This window comes from Drosophila simulans, chromosome 2R (assembly GCF_016746395.2).
Source record: "Drosophila simulans strain w501 chromosome 2R, Prin_Dsim_3.1, whole genome shotgun sequence".
NCBI classification, from domain to species: domain Eukaryota; kingdom Metazoa; phylum Arthropoda; class Insecta; order Diptera; family Drosophilidae; genus Drosophila; species Drosophila simulans.
The window spans coordinates 15720197-15743915 of record NC_052521.2 but is presented as its reverse complement, the minus strand read 5'-3'; the positions used below and the strand labels follow the sequence as shown (position 1 = coordinate 15743915).

The window sequence follows — 23719 nt, the reverse complement described above, 5'->3', positions numbered from 1 at the left end:
TACAAAATGTGGCCGCTGCGAAAATAGAAACCAGTTCATGGACAGCTGAGGCAACAGCAGTTGTTGTTCCCTGCAGCTGGGTAAATTCTGGATGTGTCTATAGCTGCATTGGCCACAAATATAGCCACGTTGGTGCAACATCGAATGGTGGGCCACATCACACGCGCCCTCCTACGCCTGCTGACCACATGGGTTCTCCCCTCGTTTTTGGCCATTTGCCAAATCGAAAAAACTTTCGCTTATTTGCAGAATCGGTGACGGAAAATTTGTATACTAATCCGCCCGCCACCCTCGCGGCATCCAGATGAGCCGGGGGCCTCCCCAATTGGCCATGGCCGCCTTGGAGGCCAGTATTCACATTCATGTGACTCTGGGGGCGCACCAAGAATAGCATGGCCCGGATGGTTGTCATGTGGCCACTCTTGTTTGTTTGTGTCTGGGGAAGGAGAAATGAAGGTGCTGGCGGTGGTGTGACTTTGTCCCCCGAATCCAGTTTAACAGAAGCCCCAGAATCCTCTGGGTACTCGAAGAATAAGTTCAACAGAAGCAGTCGGAAAAGTTGCACGTAAATATGGCTCTGTTTTTCATTGCTTGTTTGAACATTTATTTGGCAGCAGTATTATTTATATTATTAAATCAAATTAAAGCTTGTCAACTCTAATTTAAAACTTCAAGCAAACTTCAACTTCATAACAAATAAGCCAAATATAATTTGAATTAAAACTTTTAAATAATTATAAAAAACCGCTCACTTAGCCTAGACCCAGAAGGGACTGGCGTCCTTGAAGAAACCTGATCAGATGGTTGTCCTTGGTCCTTGGCTCCCCCCTCTTACATTCCCCAACCCCTTTTTTGGTTCCCTTTTGCGAACAGTCCAGTTGCGAATTAAATCGAATTCGTCTACACGCGTTGCCGTGATTTTCGGTTGGTTTATTTATAACTATGGACTTGTTTTTCTAGTTGGGCCTGATAATCTTCATCATCGGCGTTAATGTCTGGACCCAGACTTGGACTCGGACTCAGACTCTAACTGCTTCGCTCCTGTTCTCACCTAACCGCCATTTGGCGCATTTCGATGATTCGGGCTTATTTGGAATTTACGTCAATAGACGATCGATTCGCTAAATATATGCATAATCAATAAAGCGATCGGTTGAGATGAAGGCAATGGGGATGAGGGGGCCGGTCGGGTTATCAGTGGACGAGCCTCTGAGTTCGTCTAAATATAGATCAGACCCGGATTTGTACTGTCGACCAGGAAAACTTTCCGAGGAAAAACACCAACTATGAGGATCTTTACATTGCCCATGAATTATTTTTAGGGATTCGATTTCTGAGCTATTTGGCCTTTTGGTTTCCTGGCTTATAAGCTTCTTATCACTGTTCACCCCATAGTGTACATCACACCACACGCTTCGAATTTAGAAATCAGTCCTTGGCAACCCACCCAAAATGGCAAATGTTCACCCATAAACTTTACTTTTTTTTGGGCTTTTTCTGGCATTTATTTGCTTGTTTTTCATCGCGTCGATCTGTTGATAAGTTAGGTTAAACGGCATTATGGATTTATACGCTTGTTTACGCCAATTGCGGACGGGCCTCCGCCGAGGCGACCACTGATAAGACGCGTCCAGGCCACGCCCCAAACCCAATTTCGATGCCAATTCCATTCCCAAATGGGCACAAGTCGAATTTCGCTATAAAAATCTCGTTCGTTTCGTTTTATTTTAGGCAATAAGGGGTCTTAGATTAGGAAGTAACCTATGGAACACACACATCACATGTCAGCAACACGCGCCTTCAGCTCCCTCAGCTCCTCGGCCACGGGACCTGGCAGATGGTGACCCACCTGCTCCTCGAAGTATCGCTCTATGGCACCCACTTCCTGCTCCCAGAAATCTTTTGGCAGATCGAAAAGCTGGTCAAGATCAATGTTTTCCTTCAAACTGTTCAAGTTCAATGAATTCTTGCTAGGCAGGCGGCCAATAGGAGAGTCTTCAAAGCACTGCTCGCCCTCCACCCGCCGGAAGATCCAGTCCAGGACTCGTGAGTTCTCCCCGAATCCGGGCCACAGGAACTTGCCCTCACTGCTCTTGCGGAACCAATTTACGTGAAAGATTTTGGGTACCTGGCCACGCTGCTCCATGCTCAGCCAGTGGCCCAGATAGTCGCCGAAGTTGTAGCCGAAAAATGGTCTCATGGCAAAGGGATCGTGCATGATGACCTTGCCCTTGAATTCAGCAGCTGCCGTGGCCTCGCTCCTCATAGCAGCTCCAATGAATACACCGTGCTTCCAGTCTCGAGCTTCGTAAACCAAGGGAACTCCACTGGGACGACGTCCTCCGAAAAGAATTGCGGAGATGGGCACTCCTTCGCTATCTTCCCAGGCGGGATCAATAATGGGACACTGAGAGGCGGGTGTGCAGAACCTGGAGTTGGGATGGGCAGCCGGCTTCCCGGATTCCTGTGACCAAAGTTTGCCCAACCAGTCAGTGACAGTCACCCCCTTCAGCTGATCCTTTTCCATTCCCTCCCAGTAGACACCACCATCGGATGTAGAGGCCACGTTCGTAAAGACAGAGTTTCGGAAGATCGTATCCATGGCTATGGGATTAGTGGCCCTCGACGTACCGGGCGCCACGCCAAAGAATCCATTCTCCGGGTTAATCGCTCGCAGTACTCCTTTCTTATCGAATTTCATCCAGGCGATGTCATCACCCACGCACTCCACTTTGTAGCCAGGCAGGGTAGGAGTCATCATGGCCAAGTTGGTCTTGCCGCAGGCTGATGGAAAGGCGGCAGCTATGTAGATCTTCTTACCCTGCGGATTGGTGATGCCCAGTATCAGCATGTGCTCGGCCAACCAGCCCTCTCGCTTGGCAATGGTGCTGCCAATCCTTAGAGCGAGGCACTTTTTGCCCAGCAGGGAGTTTCCACCATACCCAGATCCATAAGATACAATCTCATTTTCTGCTGGCTTGTGCAGCACAATGGTGCGTTCGGGATCGCAGGGCCAGGATGGCATTGCCTGGACACCACTTTTGGGCGTACCCACGGAATGCAGGCACTTGACGAACTGCCCATCCCCAGATTGCAGATAATTAAGCACTGGATTGCCCGCCCTAGTCATGATCTTCATGGACTCCACGACGTATGGTGAGTCTGTGATCTCGATTCCGATTTTGGAGAGAGGTGAGCCGACTGGACCCATGCTGAAAGGAATGACATACATGGTGCGACCTTTCATGCAGCCGGGGAACCTTTCTTTGATCGCCGCCTGTAGGTCCTTTTCGGCCATCCAGTTACCCAGCATTCCCGGCGTGGCCTTCTCTGTAACCGGTACGGTCTGCTCCTTCGAATCCGTTGAGATGAAGGTTTTGCCCTCCACTCGAGCCACATCCGCCGGATTGGTTCTTGCCAGCCAGCAATTCTCGTACTTCGGCAGGGGGATGATGGTTCCCTTCTTCAGCATGATGCCCTGGAGCAACTTGCTCTCGCCCTCAGTTCCATCACAGATGTGCACCCTTTCCGGTTGGCAGAGCTCCACGCACTTTTCCACGTACTGTTTGACGGCAGGGGTGAGGATCTTGGCATCTCCATACTGAACGGATAGAAAGCGACAGGTCAAGCGGAAGTTCAAGTTCCGGTGTGGGAAGACCAATCTGGAAGAAGAGCAGTAGGTTTTTATTTTAAAGGGTATGTGTTAATATGCTTTTTGTATAGTGTATAAATATGTATTCTTTCAAAGAAAGTAAACGAAATAATGTTGAAGATTAGCCTGGATAAAGATACGGTTTGGTAAAAGGGTAAATACAATTGTCTACCTATTTATACACCTAATGATAACGACCTTTTCAGATACTCTACCTACAGCTACCGCCAGTCGTGTAGCCGACTAACCGAAACGAGCACAACTGTACCCCTTGGCGGACCTCGTAACGTGAATTTCAAATTCTAAGCGGTAAGGCACAGCCGGTGGAAAAGAGCCAGCGCCGCGAAAGAAACGAATACAAATAAAATCCAAATACAAACATAAAAGATACAGCCAAACTGGCTGATCAGCTGTTCGCCGTCTGGTCGTTCAGGTTTCGTTGGGCTCCACCACTCCAAACTCGAGAAACTTGCTCGCCGCAATTCGCACAGAGCTCTGCGATCCAGGGAACGGAGTCGGATGGGGGCAACCATAAAGGGGTCCCCAGTCGATGCAACCTTCGTGTAGCGGCCAGTCCACGTCACTTTCATTAGAAGCAGGTTCAGACGGAGCTCCCCCGACAGCATGAAGCAATCTTTCATCATCTTTTTGCGGCATGAGCAACTGCTCTTTGGGCTCTCTGTTTTGGTTCTGCAGATAAGCGAAGAGCAGGTAGTCTGGTCGTGGTATCGTATCTACATGGTAACCCTTGTTTCCAGCGGAAATCGTTGAGATACATGTATACGTATTAAGTATATCTGTGGGTCAGAAACTCGAACAGTTTTGGATGTCACTATCATATGCTAGACAGCTGTCGGTTACATGGGGTCCAAAGTCCAGAGATCCCCCGCCTCCGAGTCACCAGCGGAATAATCGCTTACACGCGCTCAGGGTTGCCCCACTTGTGACGTCAGTCGATTGTCTGGCGAACCGTAGAAATACCCCTCGAAATTAATGCATGTTTTATATTTTGAAACTGCGCAGTTTTCTCCATCACACGCTCTACATTCGTATTATAGATAGCTACATATGTAGACAGGTATACCAATCTGGCCTGGTCTATATTAGCATAAGTCGTCTGCATGGTCGGGGCGTGTGAGGTGAATGATAAACGGCAGCGATGTCTCTCCGTGTCTCGGAATTGCCAATTCTGGGTAGTAAGTAGTAGAGAATGGGCAATTAGGCAGCTTAATTGAATGAAAATCAAAATTTAATTCAATCATATTAACTGGCTTTTGTTTTGGGACTTTATGGCCAGCGTCTGGCTTTTATCGTGGCTCATGCGTGTGAGAACTTCAGTTACCAGCCTCGGAGGCCGTGAAACCCTAGTTAAATAGCCCAACGATATTTATGACGGCACTGATACTGATAAGTGGGCATATTGGCAAACCGCTTGAATCCAAATCGTACCGCTCCACTATCGCTGTTGACACCAGCAGCTAATTATTTGGGCAGCACTCGAGTTGTAGCTTTGGATTTGATTAGGGACACGCGCCTCAGTTGGATGCTGAAAATCCGCTGCGTATTCGATTCTATTTTGGGAGATAACAGAGACCGGTCCGCTTTCGAGGAATTTCTTCTGGCCTTTTGAAATGGCAACTACAGACCCTCCTCCCTCCTCTCTGTTCCCTAATGACGCCACCAATGTTGACCCTCCTATTTTGGCCATACCAAATACCCTGCCATTCTGGCTTCCCAGAATGTTTCACTACTTTGGTACAACATGAATGAGTAAGCACTTCGAGTGTATTTCCCACTTCGTGGACTTCCTCTTGTTGTTTACGCATTCATTTGCGCTTTTTATTGCAAAAAATACGCATTAAATACATTCGTCGAATTTTCAGCCAGCGCGTGTTCCACTGATGTATGTGTGTGTGTGGGTTTTTTTTATATGGAAAAAGAACATATCAGTCTAATAATAGTACGGTTTAGTGGTATACGAAAATGTCCACCCAAAACACTTGGCAACAGTCATGGGGGTGTCAGCTGATTCAACAGATTTTCCACAACCAAAAACTGTACTTGCAGTCTGATGAAATAAACGAAACTGGTTCCATCGGAGGGTTCATTAGCCTTGCCCCTCTGCCTCAGATTCGATGAAAGAACCAACCCAGCGCCCAGTATCTGAAATTGAAGGCGAAGGGCGGCCACAATCTGCGGCTTATCAGCTGGAGGACCCAGTAGACCATCGAGGAGGGGTGGGGAACACCATTTTATGGATACTTAAACTAGAGATGGGATACTTTTCATAAAGCCAAAACATGCGCTTGATATTGTTAAATTCTATATGAGCTACTAAAAGTGGCTGTGACGCGAGTTTTGCTTAGAGGAAAATCTCTTATCAGTTTCGAAAATGCAAAGTTTTCCGCTGGAAAGATTGTTATCCGCGTCATCATAGGTAAACACACTTGGTTGCACATTCCCAGTGAAACTTTATTTATTATTAAACTGTTTGATTATCACAAAGAACAAAACACAGCATGAGTAATTACACTGGTTTCCTTGTTCTTTAAAATACCTTTGTTCCCAGAAATGTCTTCTCCCAGTAAAATACGCAGAAAGTGCTGTGGGAAATTCAGTCTGAACTGGATTATACGGCACCCAGTCTGGAGGATGTTTTATAAGCACTAATAGAATGCTCATTACCGCATATCAAAGTCCACAGAGAGTGGAAGCAACTAATTTCGTATTTTGTTTACCGACTGATAAGCGATTCCAGACTGCCCACGCTTTCATATACGAATATACATATGTACTTGTAGATTAAAGTGTTCCGCGAGTGAAATACTGTGTATAAGGTAATGGTTGAATGCGGGTCTGGGTCTGGTCTGGTTTATTCCATCGGTTACATGCAGTAAAATCTACTTGCGAAAGCTTTGCGTGCAATTGAAATTGGTGGCAAGCGGCTTACTCGATGAATGAAATGATTCATAGTATATGTAGAGGAAATGCAAACAAATCGTCATTATATTGGGGAATCTTATCTAGAAGTTTCTGGGAATTCTGGGAAATTGCGGTAAACAAACCATTAACTGATAGGTAATCATTAGCAGACTATGAGCCTAGTTTTCCACATATTTTCAGCAAAGCATTCGCTGATCGATGGGGCCTTCCAAAAAGCCGCGTGTGCCATTCAACTGATAAGCGGTATTAACCTTTATTATATTTAAGAAATTGTTTTTATTCCTCGCCTGCATAAATAATGCTATTTGCTATGGCAAATTCGCGAACGGAGGCTCGGCCTGAAAAATAGATTCATTGGCTCGCGTCGTCAACAATAATATTATTCATTTGGTTGTCACTTCACCGACGTCGCTGTATCTAAAGGTTATCATCAATAGCAGTTCAATGAAACAAAAAAGTATCTTTCGGATACCTCCAGCCCATACACAAATGTTGTACTTTAGTGTTACTTACTGCACTTGGCCTGTAAGTGGGTGGCTTATAAAGCCAAAAAGAGGCTACAAAACACGCCACCCGATCAAAACAGAAGCCAAAAGTAAAAACAGTCAACAGGCGGCGGCAACTTCGAGACATTGTTGCTAGGCGGCCTCAAAAACCCATACATGCAGCGCTTTGTTTTTATTTTGCCCGCCTAATGGCGTCACACATACACAAAAGAGAGGCAGAGCCAGTTGGACAACTTGCCAGCGATCGCACACACACAAGCACAACGCCTCACACTGAGAAAATGAGTCAAAACAAAACTGCAAAAATAATAAACCGTCTGTGGGTGGGGGGCTGGTGGCGGAGACGGGAAGCACTGATAAAGACCGAAACAAAGGAAACGGCGGCAATCGCCAAGCTTTTCATTGAAAAAATCTTTTAAGAAAAAAAGTAGTGCATAAACAAGAGCGCCCACCACAGAGAACTTATGGGGCTTTGGTCAATCACCTGTCGCCTGAAAGTAGGCAGTAAAAATGCTTCTGTGCCCGCGACGAACTATACCTAAGCTCCAAAGCACTTAAAGAAATTAGGCACCTACAAGTTTATATAAATAAAAATTGTATTTAAAAGATTAATTCCACCATTCTCGAAAATATTGAGACGACTAATATGTTGGCTTCAAAACGATAGTACTTTGTATAAGACATGAGCTTTTGCCGAGAGATTATCTCTTACTCATGCAGACCACAGACACTAAGAGATTAAGAATATATAGCGACGAGTGCAATGATCTTGGGAGCTTTATAGATGACATTAACATTGATGGCGGTGTTGTTGGGGTTGATTTTGCCACTTGTTTACATGAATGAAAGTGTAACGGACGCTCTGCGACTGGAAGAGTGTGGAATTTTCCCGCCACGCGATAAGAGTGATTCAATACTATTAGCATGACATTTTAGTTGAGGCAGGTAAGTTACTAGGCAATGGCATCTACTAAGTTGGATTAACCTTAGGGCGTGTAATCCAAGTAGACGACTCAATGCTATTAGGCTATTTGGGATACCCAATTATTTAGAAACGATGAGTATATTGGTTTGACCAAAGCCAATTTGGCATTAGTATAAGTCATTAAGAAATAAGTGATTTGTTAGAAGCATTAAAGTTACTTCTTATCAGCAATAAGTATACAATCAAAAATAGTTTAATTTAAATTAAATTAAATAGACACATTTAATATTTATTAGCCATATATAGCAGATCTGAATAAATATGTAGTAAACTGATACAAATGATTGGTATATTTTGCGGTGTGAGCATTCCCCCTTAGATAAGTTTTGTGTTTAGTATGAAGTGCCTTTAAAGTGATTAGATTAATTACTGTCAAATAGTGAGTTCTGGCTGAAATAAACATAATATCTAAAGTTGATAAGCTGTTGAAAGTAACACCTCATAATAGGAATGTCTTGCTGTTTCTTTTGTATAAGCTACACGGTATTAGCCTGTCTTAAGCACTCAAGTTAATGGATTTACCACTCGACTGCAAGCTGTTAAAGTATCCCCTTTGGGGTTTCGCCACCCTGGAATCCCGCCAATCCGACGGAATCCGAATACGAATCCGAATCCCATTAGACTCACCCGCATCGCAGCAGCTGCGCGCCTTTGAGCAGCATTCTGTCACCTGTTCGTGTTGGCTTTCACTTTCTAATTTCGCCCGCTAATACTCTTGGCAGCTAATGCAGTTGCAATTTTATCTCCGCCTTAATGAATTTATTGCGCTTTGTTGGGCCACAGGGTTCCTCTGTTAATTTGCTGAAATTGCCGACCTAATTTGAATTTATCTCAGCCTCGTCTGCAATGCACTGGCTACTGGATGTCTCTGGCGCACTTGTTGCGCTTCGGATTCAGCTACAGCCACGGCAACAGATTATGTTTCGGATTTGGATTCAAATTCAGATTCAGATTCAGATATAGCGGAGCACTTGTTGCTGCTCTGGCACAACGAGCCAAACTGACTTTATGCGGCACTCGCTGCGCTCAAGTAACATGTGTGCGCAGACAGCCGAGCATTTTGCTTGGGTCTCAGCTCCGTTCCCTCGCTCTCATATGAGAACGATCCCATCCCATCCGATCCGATTCGATTCGATTCTTGCCGCTGAAGCATATGGACTATATGTTTTGCTTTCGCTCTGATAAGATAAGACCACACACTCGGCGGCCGTTGCATTTGGGGCTCGTGCTACGTGCCGCCCACTGCATATGCAGCAGGTGGTTGGGAAAAGCTCTGGGAAACTCGGAAAACACGCCCCCCTTTTGCAGCACACCGGTCTGGCGGGTCCTATTTTGCAATGTCTGCGCTGTTATCACACCAACTGCGATTACTCCATCGCTGATCAGCCGCTCTACACATTAAAGTAAAAAGTAAAATGAGATGGAGATTATATAAGAACAATGAACAATATCAGTGGAAAAAATATTCAACGTATAATATTATTATTATTAAAGTACATTTTGTAAGTTTTGATTCTCTTTGCAAATTATTTTCTCTTACCCTGCACTTTTCTTATCATTTTAGCCATATCGTGTGGCTTCCATTTGGGTTATATCGTTTTACTAGGGCTATCATGCTTATAGACCAGCACAATTTACGATGCTGCTTTCCAATAAAACCACTAACCGAAAAACCAAGTTTTGAAGGTCATCCAATGCAACTCCTTCTTCGATTCCCTACGAAGTCTGACTTTAACAGGGGCCGGACTTGTTGAATCAGATGGTTTCCAAAGCAAAACAAAACAAATCGAAACTTTCCCCTGGGCGATAAGCCTAATCGGGAATTGTTAGCTCTCGGTCCAAGGTGCTTTGACCAGGGGGCAGCAAACCAAATACGAAATATTCTGTTCTATCAGAAACCCATAAAAAGCTGAAGATTCGTCTGCCGGGGATTAAACGTGCCAGCTGTGGTACAGTGGAACTCCCAAAACCAGAAATAAGAACAGTATGAACTCCTTTTGCTCTTCTTCAACTTAACGCACTAATCATGAAATATCTTTATTAATAATAAATTCTTGCGTACGGTATTATAATGTTTCATATAAGTATTCTTCACCTTGCAGTGTCTGTTTTTTTAATACATTCAAATTTACACGAGTCCGGGGCTTTAGTTTAGCACTACGACAATAATTGATATACAATATTTATAGTAGAGCTAGGTATATAGATTATGTACTGTATATATAGATTTAATGTTCGTATATATAGTGGCGTAAACAAGTAAACTATACAATTAGGCTTGGTACTATGTATTTGGTTTCGGTTGCGTTTGCATTGCGAGGATTCGACTTTGTTAATGGATAAGGTGGGGGAGGGGCAACTAACTGTATGGGACCTCTTACTTTAAAATTGTGTAAACGTACATATAAATCTGATGGCTAATCGGATCCTCGATTGGAACTGCTTTTGATTGGCGGTGTACAAAATGGATACAAGTCTCCCAAAAACAAGATATAAATGGAAAAATTCCTGCTCTGCTATGGGGAAATCTACCACGTCGGTGACTACAAATCTCTCCAAACGCGACGGGCCATATCATAAGTATATTTCTATATTTGTCTTATTGTCTTCAACGTTCTGTCGTCCGTCTTTGCATTGACTTTGAGTACTTTCGAAATTCCATGTGTTTTGATTCAGCTGTCAATTTTTTAGATATCAGTGTTGCACTTGCCTTTGCCTTACCGAAATAAGAGAAAGTTGGAGGGGGGAGGATTGTGTGATAACCATTTTGCCGGAAACCGAATCGGAAGTATGAAAAGGACTATCTTCATTGGTATCCTGTGCAGTGAACTGAAGTGAACAATGGGGTGCCGCTTAACAACTAGTTAAATATTAGACGCTTTATGGTTTCCCTTCCTCGATAGAACTTTACAACCACTAAAACTATTCACAGCAGTTTATAATTCTTGATTTGTTATTTTGTTTAGCTCTGTCAGTGTGGGAAAATACTTTTTGAGTGGCTTTTTTTTAACGGGGAAATAGATTGAGTGGGTGACTTTGGGGCTGTGGATGAAGAGTCTTAACACCTAAACATTGAGGATATTATTTAGAATATCACACATTCCATGTATCATTCTCTAATCAGTATAGTAAGTATAGGTATTTGTTTAACTCAACTAGAACTCGAAGTGTTAATATTGTGTCTCAACGCTCTTAACCAGTTTAAAGTAATTGTAAATCGTGTAACTCCTCTTAGATTACATACATATATTAATTGTAGGTCTGGTGAGTTCTACTTGAGGTCAAAACAAAACGGCAGATCTCTACTAAAACTAAATGTTGAGTTTAACTCTTTGGAAATGCGCTGGCTAAGTCGACTATAAGCGTTTGCCGTCGAAGAGCTTTCTCCGGGGAAGGAGGGAATTGTAGGGGATTTTGGGGATATTGGGGATATTGGGGATGGGGGGAGAGGAGTGCGGCCTGGGAGTCGGAAATACTTTCAGTTTTGTGTGTTCGAGTGTCTAAGGTAAAGCTTTAAGCATTCCAACTAAATGCTACATAATCGAATTTAAACCATTTGCAACCCGTTTTAGATAATACCTATCCTCCTGCGGCACATTGTACTCGTACACAGTTTGTTAAATTTAGTTTAGTTTGGGCTTAGTTCAGTTTGTGTTAAAATACGATTTAACAATTTTAGTTACGCACTCGAATGCAATTCTTCGGCTGTTTATTCTGGTAATTACTTAGTTTAGATTTAAATTAAGTTAAAATACTTATAGTAAATATTTATAAATGTTTGCGCTCAGCTCGGCACGCACTCATCTTACCGCTCGTCTCAGTTAAATTGTTTTTTTTTCACTTGCCATTTTGTATCGGTTCACACCTGGACCTGAACTTGTACCTGGACTTCTACCTCTACCTGTTTACTGTATCTTTATCCGTATCTTTTGCATTCGTTTCTATAGCTGCACCTGGGAGTGGGGCTGTGGCTTTTCTAGACATCGTACGCATCCTTCTTGTAGTTCTTCTTTCTGCTTGTTGGCACATTTAGCACGTTCGATGTCTTGGTTGTTGTTGTCGGACGCATCATCATCATCCGCATGGTCATGGGCTTGTCCTCCTCGTCGTCGTCGGAGAAATCGCTCTGGGTCTTCACATGACCACCCAGCGCCGGACCGCTGAAATCGTTCTCGTCATCCTCTTCGTCCTGTTTGGAAAGAGGGTAGGATGAAAGATGAAGAGTGCCTTTAACATGTCAGACATAAAATGGGCGGACAGAGTCCTCTAGGAAATCAAGAACTTCTTACGAAATTATAGTACATAAATCAAATGAGCTGACACCACGCTGCGTATACTTGATATTCTACACAAGCTCAAGCGAAAGCTCTCTACACGGCCAGCGACTGGCCATTAAAGCTGAATTTGTAAATTAAAACTACATGTAAAACTTAGGTACACTGTAACTATACTGTAGATGTAAAGTTGATTTACATTACATGTATGTTTCAGTGGCGGATTTCAAGCCAGTCAAATTATTTTTAAGAATGTATCTTTTACAATTATTTATTCTTATAAAATATATAACCATCTGTAAAATCCGCCACTTACTTATGCGTTGCATTAAGGGTTTAACAATACTAAAAGTATTTAAACAATTAACAAACAAACGAACGAACCAACAAACAAAATGTAAATGGTCAGATTTTAGTTGTCTCCCTGTTACTTTACCTGCATATTAGCCACGATCAGCCGCCAATTGGGTTTCTATATGTCCATGAACTGCCTTAATCTATGTACACTCATTGCCCTACTCCTGCTGAGCCTTCAAGTGATTTTGCTAGTCTTTTCCCTAAACTTAGGTTTTGTAAATAATTGTTCTGGCCTTATCCGGTTTTCGTTTAAAAGAGCTGTTTGCTATTGTTTGCTAGCTACGATTAATTGCTGTGCGTTGATTAGTTCTTTGTGGTATTGAGTACGGGTAATTGCTTGGTAACCGAGGATGAGCAATTGGTTTCTACTTGAGTCGAGGCATGTCCTTAGTTTTTTTCGATTTTTCTGGGTGTTCAGTGTTCGGTGTTTTGTGTTTCTGGGCCATGCGAAGGGCATTAGTGAACTATTTTTTAGAGCTATCCTAGTTTTAACTGGTTGCTGATTTCTCTGGGGTTCTCTAAGACATGGCGCTGCACTTAGAATCGTATCCATGGCTTCGATTTTGAGTTCGGGTTCGGTTCGTTCTAATTCTAACATTGACCAATGAAAGTGGACACGGGAGCACAGGGAAAGAAGAGCAGAGAATCGTGTGATTAGCTTTAGTGTTTTTCAGAGATGTGCAGATGACGGGATCGGGGTTTCTGGAGTGGGTATAGCCTTTCTATCCAGGACGAGGCACAACTTACTTCAAAGTCTCCAATTGTGAAGCGTGTCGCCGCTAGTGAATCTTGCGGTGGCATATCCGGACTCATATTCTGTACGACAATGAGCGTGAGTTTGGTAATGTATTCGGTTATTGGATGTAAGCATTGTCAGATAGGAAAAACAAGCGCAAGAGTGAGGAATTTTCGTTAGGTGAGAGAAAGACACAATTAGTCACACGTATAGACCAAAAGAGAGATGGGCGTAAACTTAGCCTAACAACACAACAAATGGTACAAAGAAAGCTCAAATCGAGATTGAATCAAAAGTGTTATCAACCGATTTGAGCGCTGATCTGCACTTACATCGTCATCATTGTCAATCATCTCCTTGGTGGAGGCGGTTGTTTCGTTGCGACGAATCGATCCTTGGTGGATGTCCAGGTCCACCTTCAGGCACTGGAAGCTACGCATGAGGAACACGATGGGCATGGGCAGGACGCCGGCCAGTATCATGGATAGTGCGATGCCCATCACCCAGTTGGGGTAGCTCTTTTGCTCAATCATACCCTGTAAAAAGATGACTTAATAGGCGATCTAAATATTAGAAAGTCAAGAAACATACCAAATCGGCATTCCAAGCTCCGTAAGTGGGATTTCTAATGACCATGAAGACCACTGATGATACCAAGATGCAGACCATAATGACGGGACCAATGTACCGCCAGGTCCACTGCCAGTAGCGACCAGGTCGGTAGCCAGTCATCTGGAAAATGTCCTCCGTGAAGCTGCGGAAAAATATCGTTAGTATATGGCTCATATTCTAAGGAAATCCAGCATAAACTCACCGCTCGTGTCCGTAGATAAAGATCACGGCTATCATCTCCATCAGCGCCACCACCACGAGGCCAATGGTGCCGGCAAAAGAGTCGAACATCTTGAGCCAGTACTCCCCGGCACCTGTGCAGAAGATGAAACCGACAATGAAGCAGAAGAGACACACCACGCCAGTGACATGCTGTTTCTTAACCCGCTTGATAATGTCAATGTCGAAGAGGGTGCACAGCATGCCCTCCAGGATGCCGATCTGTGATCCCAGTCCCAGCGACAGCAACATGGTGAAGAAGAGGACGGCCCAGAATGGAGCACCGGGCAGCTCCACGATGGCCTGGGTGAACACGATGAAGGCCAAGCCGGTGCCCTCGGCAGCCTGCACAGAAAGAAGTACACAATGAGAACCTCCAGACCATAGAAATCCCCATCCAGACAGTACTCACATTGTCCAGTTCGTGGGCCAAACTGCACTCGCTCAATTGCAGACGGGTCAACTCAGTGCCATTCAGTAGACTCATGGCTTGCTCGTAGCCCTGTGTGTCATTCAGTCCCAACAGTTTGTTCTTCACCAGGATTTCCGTGTTACTGGAGGAAGGGCAAAATAGGAAGGAAGAATGAATAAACAAACTATGAATGAACCAGTTTAAATCGGTTAGAACCCGATGGAGAGGCCGTTCAAGAGCAATTGTGCATAACTCAACGTGGGTCCGTTAATTGATGCAAATTGACAGACACGACCGCGATTCCATATATCGATTCGAATATATCAATGGATGGACGCAGATACACCCACCGAGCCGGCGTTTCATTGATACGCAAATAGAAAGAAAAACAGTTGCCCTCCGCCGGTTACAACTGGTCAGCATATTGATGACCCACCTAATGGACGTGGACCCACTGATGCGTGCGACCCACTGCCGCTCCCCATCGACTCACCTGGCTATACAACGGTCCACATTGACGGTGGCCTTGAAGCCCAGAATGGCGAAGATGACCACGCTGGCGTAAATGGCCGTAACGGCATTGCACACGGACACCAGGAGCACATCCCGCACGCAGTTGTTCTTCGGCGTGTTGTAGCTCCCGAAGGCGATCAGTGATCCAAAGGCCAGGCCAAAGGAGTAGAAGACCTGCGTGGCTGCATCCAGCCAAACCGTGGGCTCCAGTAACTTTTCCACCTTTGGCGTATACATGTGCATCAGTCCAGCGCCCGCTCCTCTCAACGTGATGCCGCGAATGAAGAAGATGGTCAGCACAATGTAGGGGAAGAGCGAGGTGAAGTAGACCACCTTGCCGGAGCTCTGGATGCCCTTCATCACGATGAAGAAGACAATGGTCCAGGACAGCATCAGGCAGAGCACGATCCACCACTTGAGGCCACCAGGCTCATCCATTGACGGTGCTGCATCCAAGGTGGTGCGGTACCAGAAGTACGTCGTCTCCGAAGATTTGGCGCACTCCTCCAACTCAAATCCTGTGCCGTTCAGGGGACAGGATGACCAGGGCAGCGGATACTAAAGAAGTAACCAGTGAATTAATTACAGATCCAGGTTGTGTCCAATAACTTAACCACTTACCCGAAAACTGTTGAAGAGGTAGAAGAAAACCCACGTGATGATCACGTTGTAGTAGAGAGCCACAAACAGCGTTACTATGCACGACGAGATTCCGATGCCACCCAGCCAGGGATGGATGGTGTTCCACACACCCAAGGCACCCAAGCGCATTCTCTGCCCGATTCCCAACTCGATTAGGAACAGCGGTATGCCCTCCAGTATCAGCATAACCATAAAGGGTATCAGGAATGCACCTGCAACGGGAAATTTAAAGGCTTAATTTCACTTGGAAAAATACTAAAAATGTCTAAAAATTTTTTTGTTCTATAATTAATAAATGTTGTATTATTAACTTTTGGACTTTCTATACATAAATTCTTAATAAAATACCTTAATTCTCGAATAAACATATTTTCATTTCACAGTGTAATTTTTTCGCTGTGCATGATTAAATCACTGGGTGATGTGACACAAAATCAATTCAAAGCCAGCCGGAAATGTGCATTTCTGGCCAGGTCGGGAAATATCTGGTTGGCCAACTAGCTGAAAAGAGTATGCCAACTTCGATGCCTGGTCAAGCTGTCAATTGTAATTGAATTAAAAGCCGGGTGGGGTTAAATCGCCATTAGAAATGTGCGTACACTTGCTATAACGCCCCCTTTCACCCACACAAGCCACCCCGCCCACTCAACGCCCACTGGCCCACCCAAGGCCATCAATTGGGCCCTTCCGCCGTCGAATGCCAGGCAATTAGTGCACATTAAATCCCATAATGTTATTGTCAAAGCTGTGCACCTGATTAGCTGCAGTTCGTTGGCCAACTGATATTGGATATGACACATGTCGTCGGGCGAGGGTTGGTGTGGAGGGGCGTGGCAGGGGTCTACCCAATTTAGCGTTATCACTCAGGTGACCCGTGCAGTCAAACAGACATTGATTTGAAAATACTGCTCTAGTTTGCGCTTTTTGCCGCGGTAATCCGAGGCTTAGCGTTGAATGCCAGGCAAAAGTGCATAGACCTAAACAATCATAACTCGTAATCGATAAGGTATTTTTGCATACCAAACTATTCAACGTATAAAGAAACATATAACAGAGAAGTAGAATTATATCTTATATCTGTTAGTTGAAATATTTATACACAAGCTATATCTTTGACTTTTTGAATTCGTTACTTACCGCCTCCATTCTGTTGGCACAGGTAGGGAAACCGCCAGATGTTGCCGAGGCCCACCGAGTATCCGATGATGCTGAGGAAGAACTGCATCTTGCCGCTCCAGGCGGCGCGTTCCGGCTCATTGCCCGGAATGTCCACCGATTGCACGGAGTTGCGCTGGGGGGCGGTTAGGACGATGGTCACCCCGTGGGTTCCATCGCCCCGTGCCCGTGTGTTCAGCGGCGCCATCTCGTGGCCGTTGCGCGGCGCATCTATGATTTTGGTGGCAGCCATCAACGTGCGGATATTCCTGGCGAAGTGTCCGTGGTTACCGTCTGCGGAAAAGTGGAGCAGCCGATTATGAGAAGTGCCTGGACTCGCCCCAGACCCACTGTTTGATCGATACTCCCCGAGTATCCGAGTGTGTACTAGTGTGTGTGTGTGTGGACTTGTTTGCCCATTTGTGTGGCTGTTCGTCCTTGAGACCGCTTCTAGTGGCTGCTAACTCAATTTGTGTCCTAATTGTTTGCCATTAGGCGGATTTTTCACCGTCTTTCCACCGCTGTCAGCTTACTAATTTTATTAATATGCAAATTTGGTGAAGTGCCTTGGGACCACATATATGTAAGCATGTTCATTAGTTTATTCCTAATTAAGTGTGGTATGTTGGATTGCTATCAAGTTTTAATACCAATATATAGCATAATCTGAACCCACTTTTAATAAACTCGTGGACATATCTCTTTTTCAAAGTGTACTCCATACTAATTCTTTCTGTGTACCAGTTAAGGCACGTATGTGGGGGGTCAGAGGTTAATTAGATACTTAGTTTTCGCAGTAAACAACCCAGAAGCTCCAAGGACTGTTTACGAGTCACTAAACCACCCCCCTACTCTCCTCTGGATTCGTGACTTCCTGAACCTTGTTGCTCTGTGTAGGGGAAGGCCAAAAATTTTAGCCAACACCGCAGAAGGTCGTTTTAAATTGAAAGAGCAACCAAAAACGGAAAAAAACACCAATTCGGGTGGCGGGCTTATTGAAAGGGGGGGACACTACCTACAGTTCTATGTGGGCGCCATTTACTTGGAGGCTCGTCCTCTGTTGCTGACGTAGTAAATTAGGGCTAGAGAGCACACGGAAAAGAGCGGAAGAGCCATGGGTGTGTTGTTTGGGGCAGCAGCTGTGTGGCAAGAAGCAGCAATTCACCACCGAGCGAGAGAAGCAGAGAGAGAGCCGAAAGCTGCTCGGAGCTTTTGGCGTCCTGCCGCTTCATTGATGGCCACTTCGGGGGGACAGATTTCCCGCAGGGGGAGCACACCTCCACGCTATATATTCTCGGTCTATTCTCCTATATTTTGCGTATACGTAATGCGCTATGACGTCTTTTGATGGCTGCCTCATTTTCCCAATTGCGTTTCCCAAAACGTTACACCCCGACCATCTATTCGTGTAAATATTTATCCAGTTACACCCACAGAATGTATCTCATGGATGCAGAAACCAAAAACTACTTCTAGGGGTACCCAGCTGCAAAGTCTCCGATTAAATTGCAGAGAAACGAGCTGTAATCAAAGGACGCCAACGTGCACTTTTCCGCATTTCCACCCGCTGAGCTGTCTCGTGGAAAACTCTCGTCCTCCGATTGCACAATCCGATTGCTGTTACGTAAACCAGTGTGTGAAAATATTAAAGTCCTGTGATTGCTGTGCTGTTGCTTTCTGCGACGCAGTTAAATGGGTGGATGGTCGGATGGGTGGCTCTTTTTCGCTCAATCACCGGCGTTTCTAAATAAAGCTCTGGCGAGGATGTGGCCGTGGCCCTGTCATTGGAATGGGTTAAATCACTTGGACCCAGCGCAAAGTGGACTGAAACACAATGGTTTAACCATTGCCGTAGGAAATTACTCAATGAGGGGTCAAGATTACCGCTGATTGGCTGTGACAGGACCTAATTGAAGAATTGCTTTTCGGGCTTGCATAACTCTGGGCTGGAGAAAACTAATCCCATCTGGATAGAATTTAAATGAATGGAAATTTACCAAGCCAAACGACGCTACCCCAATCTCTCACACAGGTAGAAAAGCTTGGGTCCTGGGCACAAAAAAAAAGGACAAACCCAATTGCGTCGTGCCAAAACTGTAATCCCATAAAACACAAAAGTTCATCCCCTTTCAACTCGCGGGTTAGAAGAATCGTATTTAAAGCTCACTGCCAGTTAAGGTGAACTACAAATAGCTTGAAAAGGCAGAAGTACCAGGTAGTAGTTAGTAGTGAAAATAAAACAAGTAGGCGAATCTGCTGACATGGCGTGCTGCATGCTAAATCGATAAGAACGGCTTTGCGGGTAAGGTGGAATCCAGGGGGAGGGCCAGCTGTCTTTTCCTATTTCTGCATAAATCATGCAATTTGATTGCCAATGAAATATACTCTGTTTACGCAATCGATTTTGCACATTTTATTGGCCTTTTGTTTACGCTACGCCAGAATAAATTCACTGCAAATCGTTCAAAAATGTTCATGTTCCTCTTGAAAATTTGAAATGCCAACTAATATAGCCATATTTGTGGCTATTTTCGGAACCGCATCCACTCAAAATAAAAACACAGAGGTGTTGCGCAACTTGTTCGCTGGCTGCTGCCAATATGCACTTTTTGCCCTTTGCTCTTGGTAATTGATTTGGCCATCGTTTGGCGCCAAGGCGCGAATTACGCCGAAACTCTGCGAGGACAATTGGCCCCCAAAATCCAACCGAAAACACATCCACACTTCCGTTTCCGCTTGACCTTGATGCACGCCACTGTGGATTTTCTGAAACTTTGCGAGCACTTTTAACAGACAATGGATACCGCTGATAGGTGTTGAATTACTTTCCCAAGCCCCAATTTCGATTGCTTACGATTGCTAAACCTTGGTCAGCTGCTGTTCGAATAAAATAGGGGGTTTGTTTTGCTAAAACATTATGTAAATAAACGCAGCCGACGTTCTTATGCAGAACTGTGGAAAGTTTCCACAGATTATTATTACATTTAAAGCCCACTTCTAGATGTATCTAAACCTAGAAACCTATAGACTTTTTCTATTCCTGAAACTAATTTATAAACAATGCAATTCTAGTTATAAATTAAGCAAACAATTATATTTCAGTTTCAGTTTTCAAAATCTGGATAATACTTGATTTTTAAAAAATGTTATATTAAATAATAACGTGTAATAGCAACAAACTAATCAAATGAGTTCAGAGCTCAATAAATTTGTTAAATTTTTCCAGGGCGTGGTGAAGCATTTGGCGTCTTAATAATCCATTGTGCGTCTTAACCTTTTGCCCCGAGTAAACAATCGATAACAAGCAAATGTTTCACTCCCAGCCCAAGCACAACATTAATTTTTCATCAAACAAAGTCAGTTTGGGCGCATCCGGCGGACTCGTGCACTTGTCTGGCCGAAAAGATTGCCAAAAGAGCGGTGTACCAGTGTATCTTATATGGACCATGTATAAGCCCATTGTACATATCCAACTTTCGCTCTCACCCTAGAGCGAGTGAGATGGCTACATAGGGTGTGAGAGAGACGGAGAGAGAAGGGAGGAAGCGAAGTGCAATCAGACGGGCACAAAGTTCAATTCCTTGTGCTTCCCACTATTTTTTTGGCACAGCATCAACTGTTGGCCTGTTGAGGTCGATGGGGAGGGTTGGAGCTTTTTTGGCCCAAAACATCCCCTCGGCCAATGCCATTGCCAGCCCCAATGCATTTTATCAGAATCTCCAAGAGAAAGAGAATGTCAAAACGGAATTGATGATTTAAGATGATGTATCTTTGTATCTTATGGCTATCTGAATTTATTTGGGATTTGAAAAGGTATTCACACCTTAAGTCAAATATTATTCAAGTAAAATCGCTTGAAGTACTTATTCCCATGTTTCAATTATTAAATTAATAAATAATTCATAAAATATTATTTCAAAGAGTTGTTTAGAAAATGCTGTGTGTGTATCGATTGAATACCATTAGTGAAAGCAACCCAAACAAGCCAACTCAAATCGCTTAAAGAATCAAATTAAAATTTTTGTTTACGCTGGCCTTTCAGTCAAGTGATTAAACGGTGGATGTGTACCCATGCCAAAATCTGATTTTGTTTCCCATGTTCTTACAATGTACTATATATAGTAGTTTATGTCAACGTGCAAAGTTGAATGTATGGCAAAGTTTTGCACTTTGTTGATTTTTGGAATGCGAATTCGCTGTAAATGCACAAAAATGCAGATTTCGATTGGCGCTAAGGGCACGAAACAAATGAAATTAACATAAAGCTAAGTTCACTGTTTTTCACGGAAGTCCACGTGCATCCCCAACCTCGAGTTTTACTGACACAGCTCCCAAGATAAAGAGAGCGCCAGAGAGTCTGTCCTGAGAGAGATAGACAGAGAGAGAGAGAGAAGGGCAGGAAGGGAGTCCTTTTGGTATGTGTGTGTGTGTTAGTGGGCAGGACACGTCAGGCAGAAAGTTTCGCCTCGCTTTCTTATTCCGTACCGAAGTTTGTCTTGGCTGTGGGATTTCAAATTCCAGACTGCTTTAAAGCGGATTTTTCACACACACACTCGCGCGCTTTGGAAAATCACCGATTATCCCTGATTTCCGCTTAAATCCAGACAAACGCTCGATATCAATTTCGTTCGACGAATTTTTGCGTTTTTCTCACGGAGCTTTGCTCGATTTTCACGACCGTTGATTTGTGCTTTCCGTTGTAAACTGAATCCAAATCGCTTGGCGCCGCACTGCGAAGCTCGCGAATTGGCATGGTGTGTTTGAATCGGTGGTGAACTAACCACCACCAACGCAGGAACAACCACTACACACGCAAACACACACGCACACATGTCAACCGTTGACGCAGGACTCTGCATGGAAATTTTTGGGCTGGCAGCGGGCTTAAATTGGGCAAAGCTTCACTTTCATTGATTGCCGCACGCGGAAAGGAGGCCAAAAGCTGCAGGAGCACGTGGCTTTCGGGGGTTGAAAGTTCAAATGCCGCCGCTATCGCATGTTGTGGTGGTGGTTGTTCAGAAGGAGAGAACTACGTTGGGAGAGAAAACCAATTTATTATTTAAAGGACTCTCTTGTATCTTGCTCCAAAAATAAAAAAAAAAATAATCATATTACATACATTTTTAAGGAATTAAAATAGTATAATCATTATAGTTTTATAAAAGTTTATAAAAGTATATAACTTAATAATAACAAGAAATCTCCTTTCAAATTGCCCGCCAAATGGAATCAAATTCAATTGCAGCCTTTTGTGCGCATTCTTCTACCGCCCGGCAGATGGCGCAAGTAACATGTGTGACCATTTTTTTAAGTTTATATCGATAAGCAGTCATCGATAATTGCACTTCACCGCGCGCAGTTTAAGCAACGTAAATATAGATTTATGTTACATTTATTGTACTACCAAAGATTTTCAAACAATCGTATGCGTCATTTATATTTCTCCAACCCTTTGAAAATAGCTTATTACCATTAAATTATATATTTTAAAGATCCTCCAGAATTATACATCTATATTGTTTGGGAAACATCACTGCAATATTGAAAACACTCAACCAATACTAATTCCATTTTATTATGTTAAATGTCAGGCAAAGTCCCAATCAGCCCGACCAAAATGTTAAATACTTCGCCCTAGCTCTGAAAAGGTTAAACATGTTGCCCATGTACACGAGGTTGTAATATTGTTTCGTGGCCAGAAAAAAAAAGAAAAACAATGAATGCCTCGCGAGCAACAAAGCTCTTTTCCTGCCTCGGAAAAACCAAATCACAAATATTGTTTGACCCTCATTATGTTTGAAATTTGCTTTTCCAGGCCCAGCCAGCGAACACGAGGACATTAAAGATAGGATGTGAACAAAAGAGTCTTTCGTTTGTATTTGCACCGATGGTATTAGTACACTTTTTATGTGTATAATATTTATTTAAGCGAATAAACAATAGACTAATCATATTTTTTAATCTAGTAATCCAGGAAAGTCGCTATTAAATGAGCTTAACTAAGAAGTTTCTTTTAGTTATTTTAATAAGTTTTGAATTTGTACAAATTGGTTTATATTGAAAACCTATGACCCTGTGCAGAGTATCCTTTTTTTACCGAAAGGAGCAAAGCAGCTTTAAGCTGAAGAAGAGGGTCGAACAAGAGGCAAGTCAGAAAACAAGGGAGGCCTGTAACCGAGTAAGATGTGCACAAAGTTAGTTTTCCTTCCTTGTTCGCTTTTCCTTTTCCCCATTTTCTTGTTTTTTTTTATTTTGTCCTGCTCGTAAACTCATTTGCCTGGCACGCTGACAATAACAGGCCAAAAACACCCGGCGGCAAGTTTACAGAATATATAGTAGAGTAAACATCTTTGGCGGCCCGTGGGCAGCCCGAAAATGAGGCTCCCGCCTTAAGAATAACAATACAATTTAATATAAACGTCGTTGTTGCTTTTACCCATGGCACTTTCACTGAATTTTCGGAAAAATGTTTTTGTTTTGCATTGACACGCATTGCGAATAATATGCCACGGCGTATGCAATGAAAAATTCAACTTTTGCATAATCTGGAATCACTTGCGCACGCACGAAGGTAAACAAATTTGCACGACGATGGCAGAAGGTAAATGAAAATGTACTAAAACTGAGGCACAACGCTTAGAAAATTATGCAAAAATAAACAGGGATAAAAAAAAAGTTGGATCAAAAGCCCACACACTGAGGCGGAAAAAGTA

General features: G+C 43.7%; 2 protein-coding genes across 5 annotated transcripts; both read right to left on the bottom strand.

Annotated features, from left to right (window-relative positions):
* Positions 1-1692: 1692 nt before the first annotated feature.
* LOC6735130 (phosphoenolpyruvate carboxykinase [GTP]) lies at positions 1693-9139 on the bottom strand. Of its 2 annotated transcripts, none has more exons than XM_002082071.4 (2): positions 8714-9139; positions 1693-3662 (listed from the first exon to the last, which is right to left on the bottom strand). In XM_002082071.4, exons 1-2 carry the CDS (start codon positions 8746-8748, stop codon positions 1778-1780), a joined length of 1920 nt encoding a protein of 639 aa, XP_002082107.1. In that variant the 5' UTR covers positions 8749-9139; the 3' UTR covers positions 1693-1777. The 2 variants fall into 2 exon arrangements, with proteins under 2 accessions (XP_002082107.1, XP_039148760.1); XM_039292826.2 differs by lacking the exon at positions 8714-9139 and adding an exon at positions 3868-3886.
* A 939-nt stretch (positions 9140-10078) lies between these two features.
* LOC6735128 (sodium-dependent neutral amino acid transporter SLC6A17) lies at positions 10079-21722 on the bottom strand. Of its 3 annotated transcripts, XM_016168424.2 has the most exons (10): positions 21492-21722; positions 16989-17300; positions 15831-16063; positions 15190-15767; positions 14697-14838; positions 14268-14629; positions 14045-14207; positions 13786-13989; positions 13465-13533; positions 12928-13308 (listed from the first exon to the last, which is right to left on the bottom strand). In XM_016168424.2, the coding sequence occupies exons 2-10, from the start codon at positions 17257-17259 to the stop codon at positions 13303-13305; spliced, it is 2028 nt and encodes a 675-aa protein (XP_016028411.1). In that variant the 5' UTR covers positions 17260-17300; positions 21492-21722; the 3' UTR covers positions 12928-13302. The 3 variants fall into 3 exon arrangements, with proteins under 3 accessions (XP_016028413.1, XP_016028411.1, XP_039148759.1); XM_016168426.3 differs by lacking the exons at positions 12928-13308; positions 13465-13533 and adding an exon at positions 10079-12275 and having other exon boundaries at positions 21492-21721; XM_039292825.2 differs by lacking the exons at positions 12928-13308; positions 13465-13533; positions 13786-13989 and having other exon boundaries at positions 14066-14207; positions 14268-14379; positions 14450-14629.
* Between the last annotated feature and the right edge of the window lie 1997 nt (positions 21723-23719).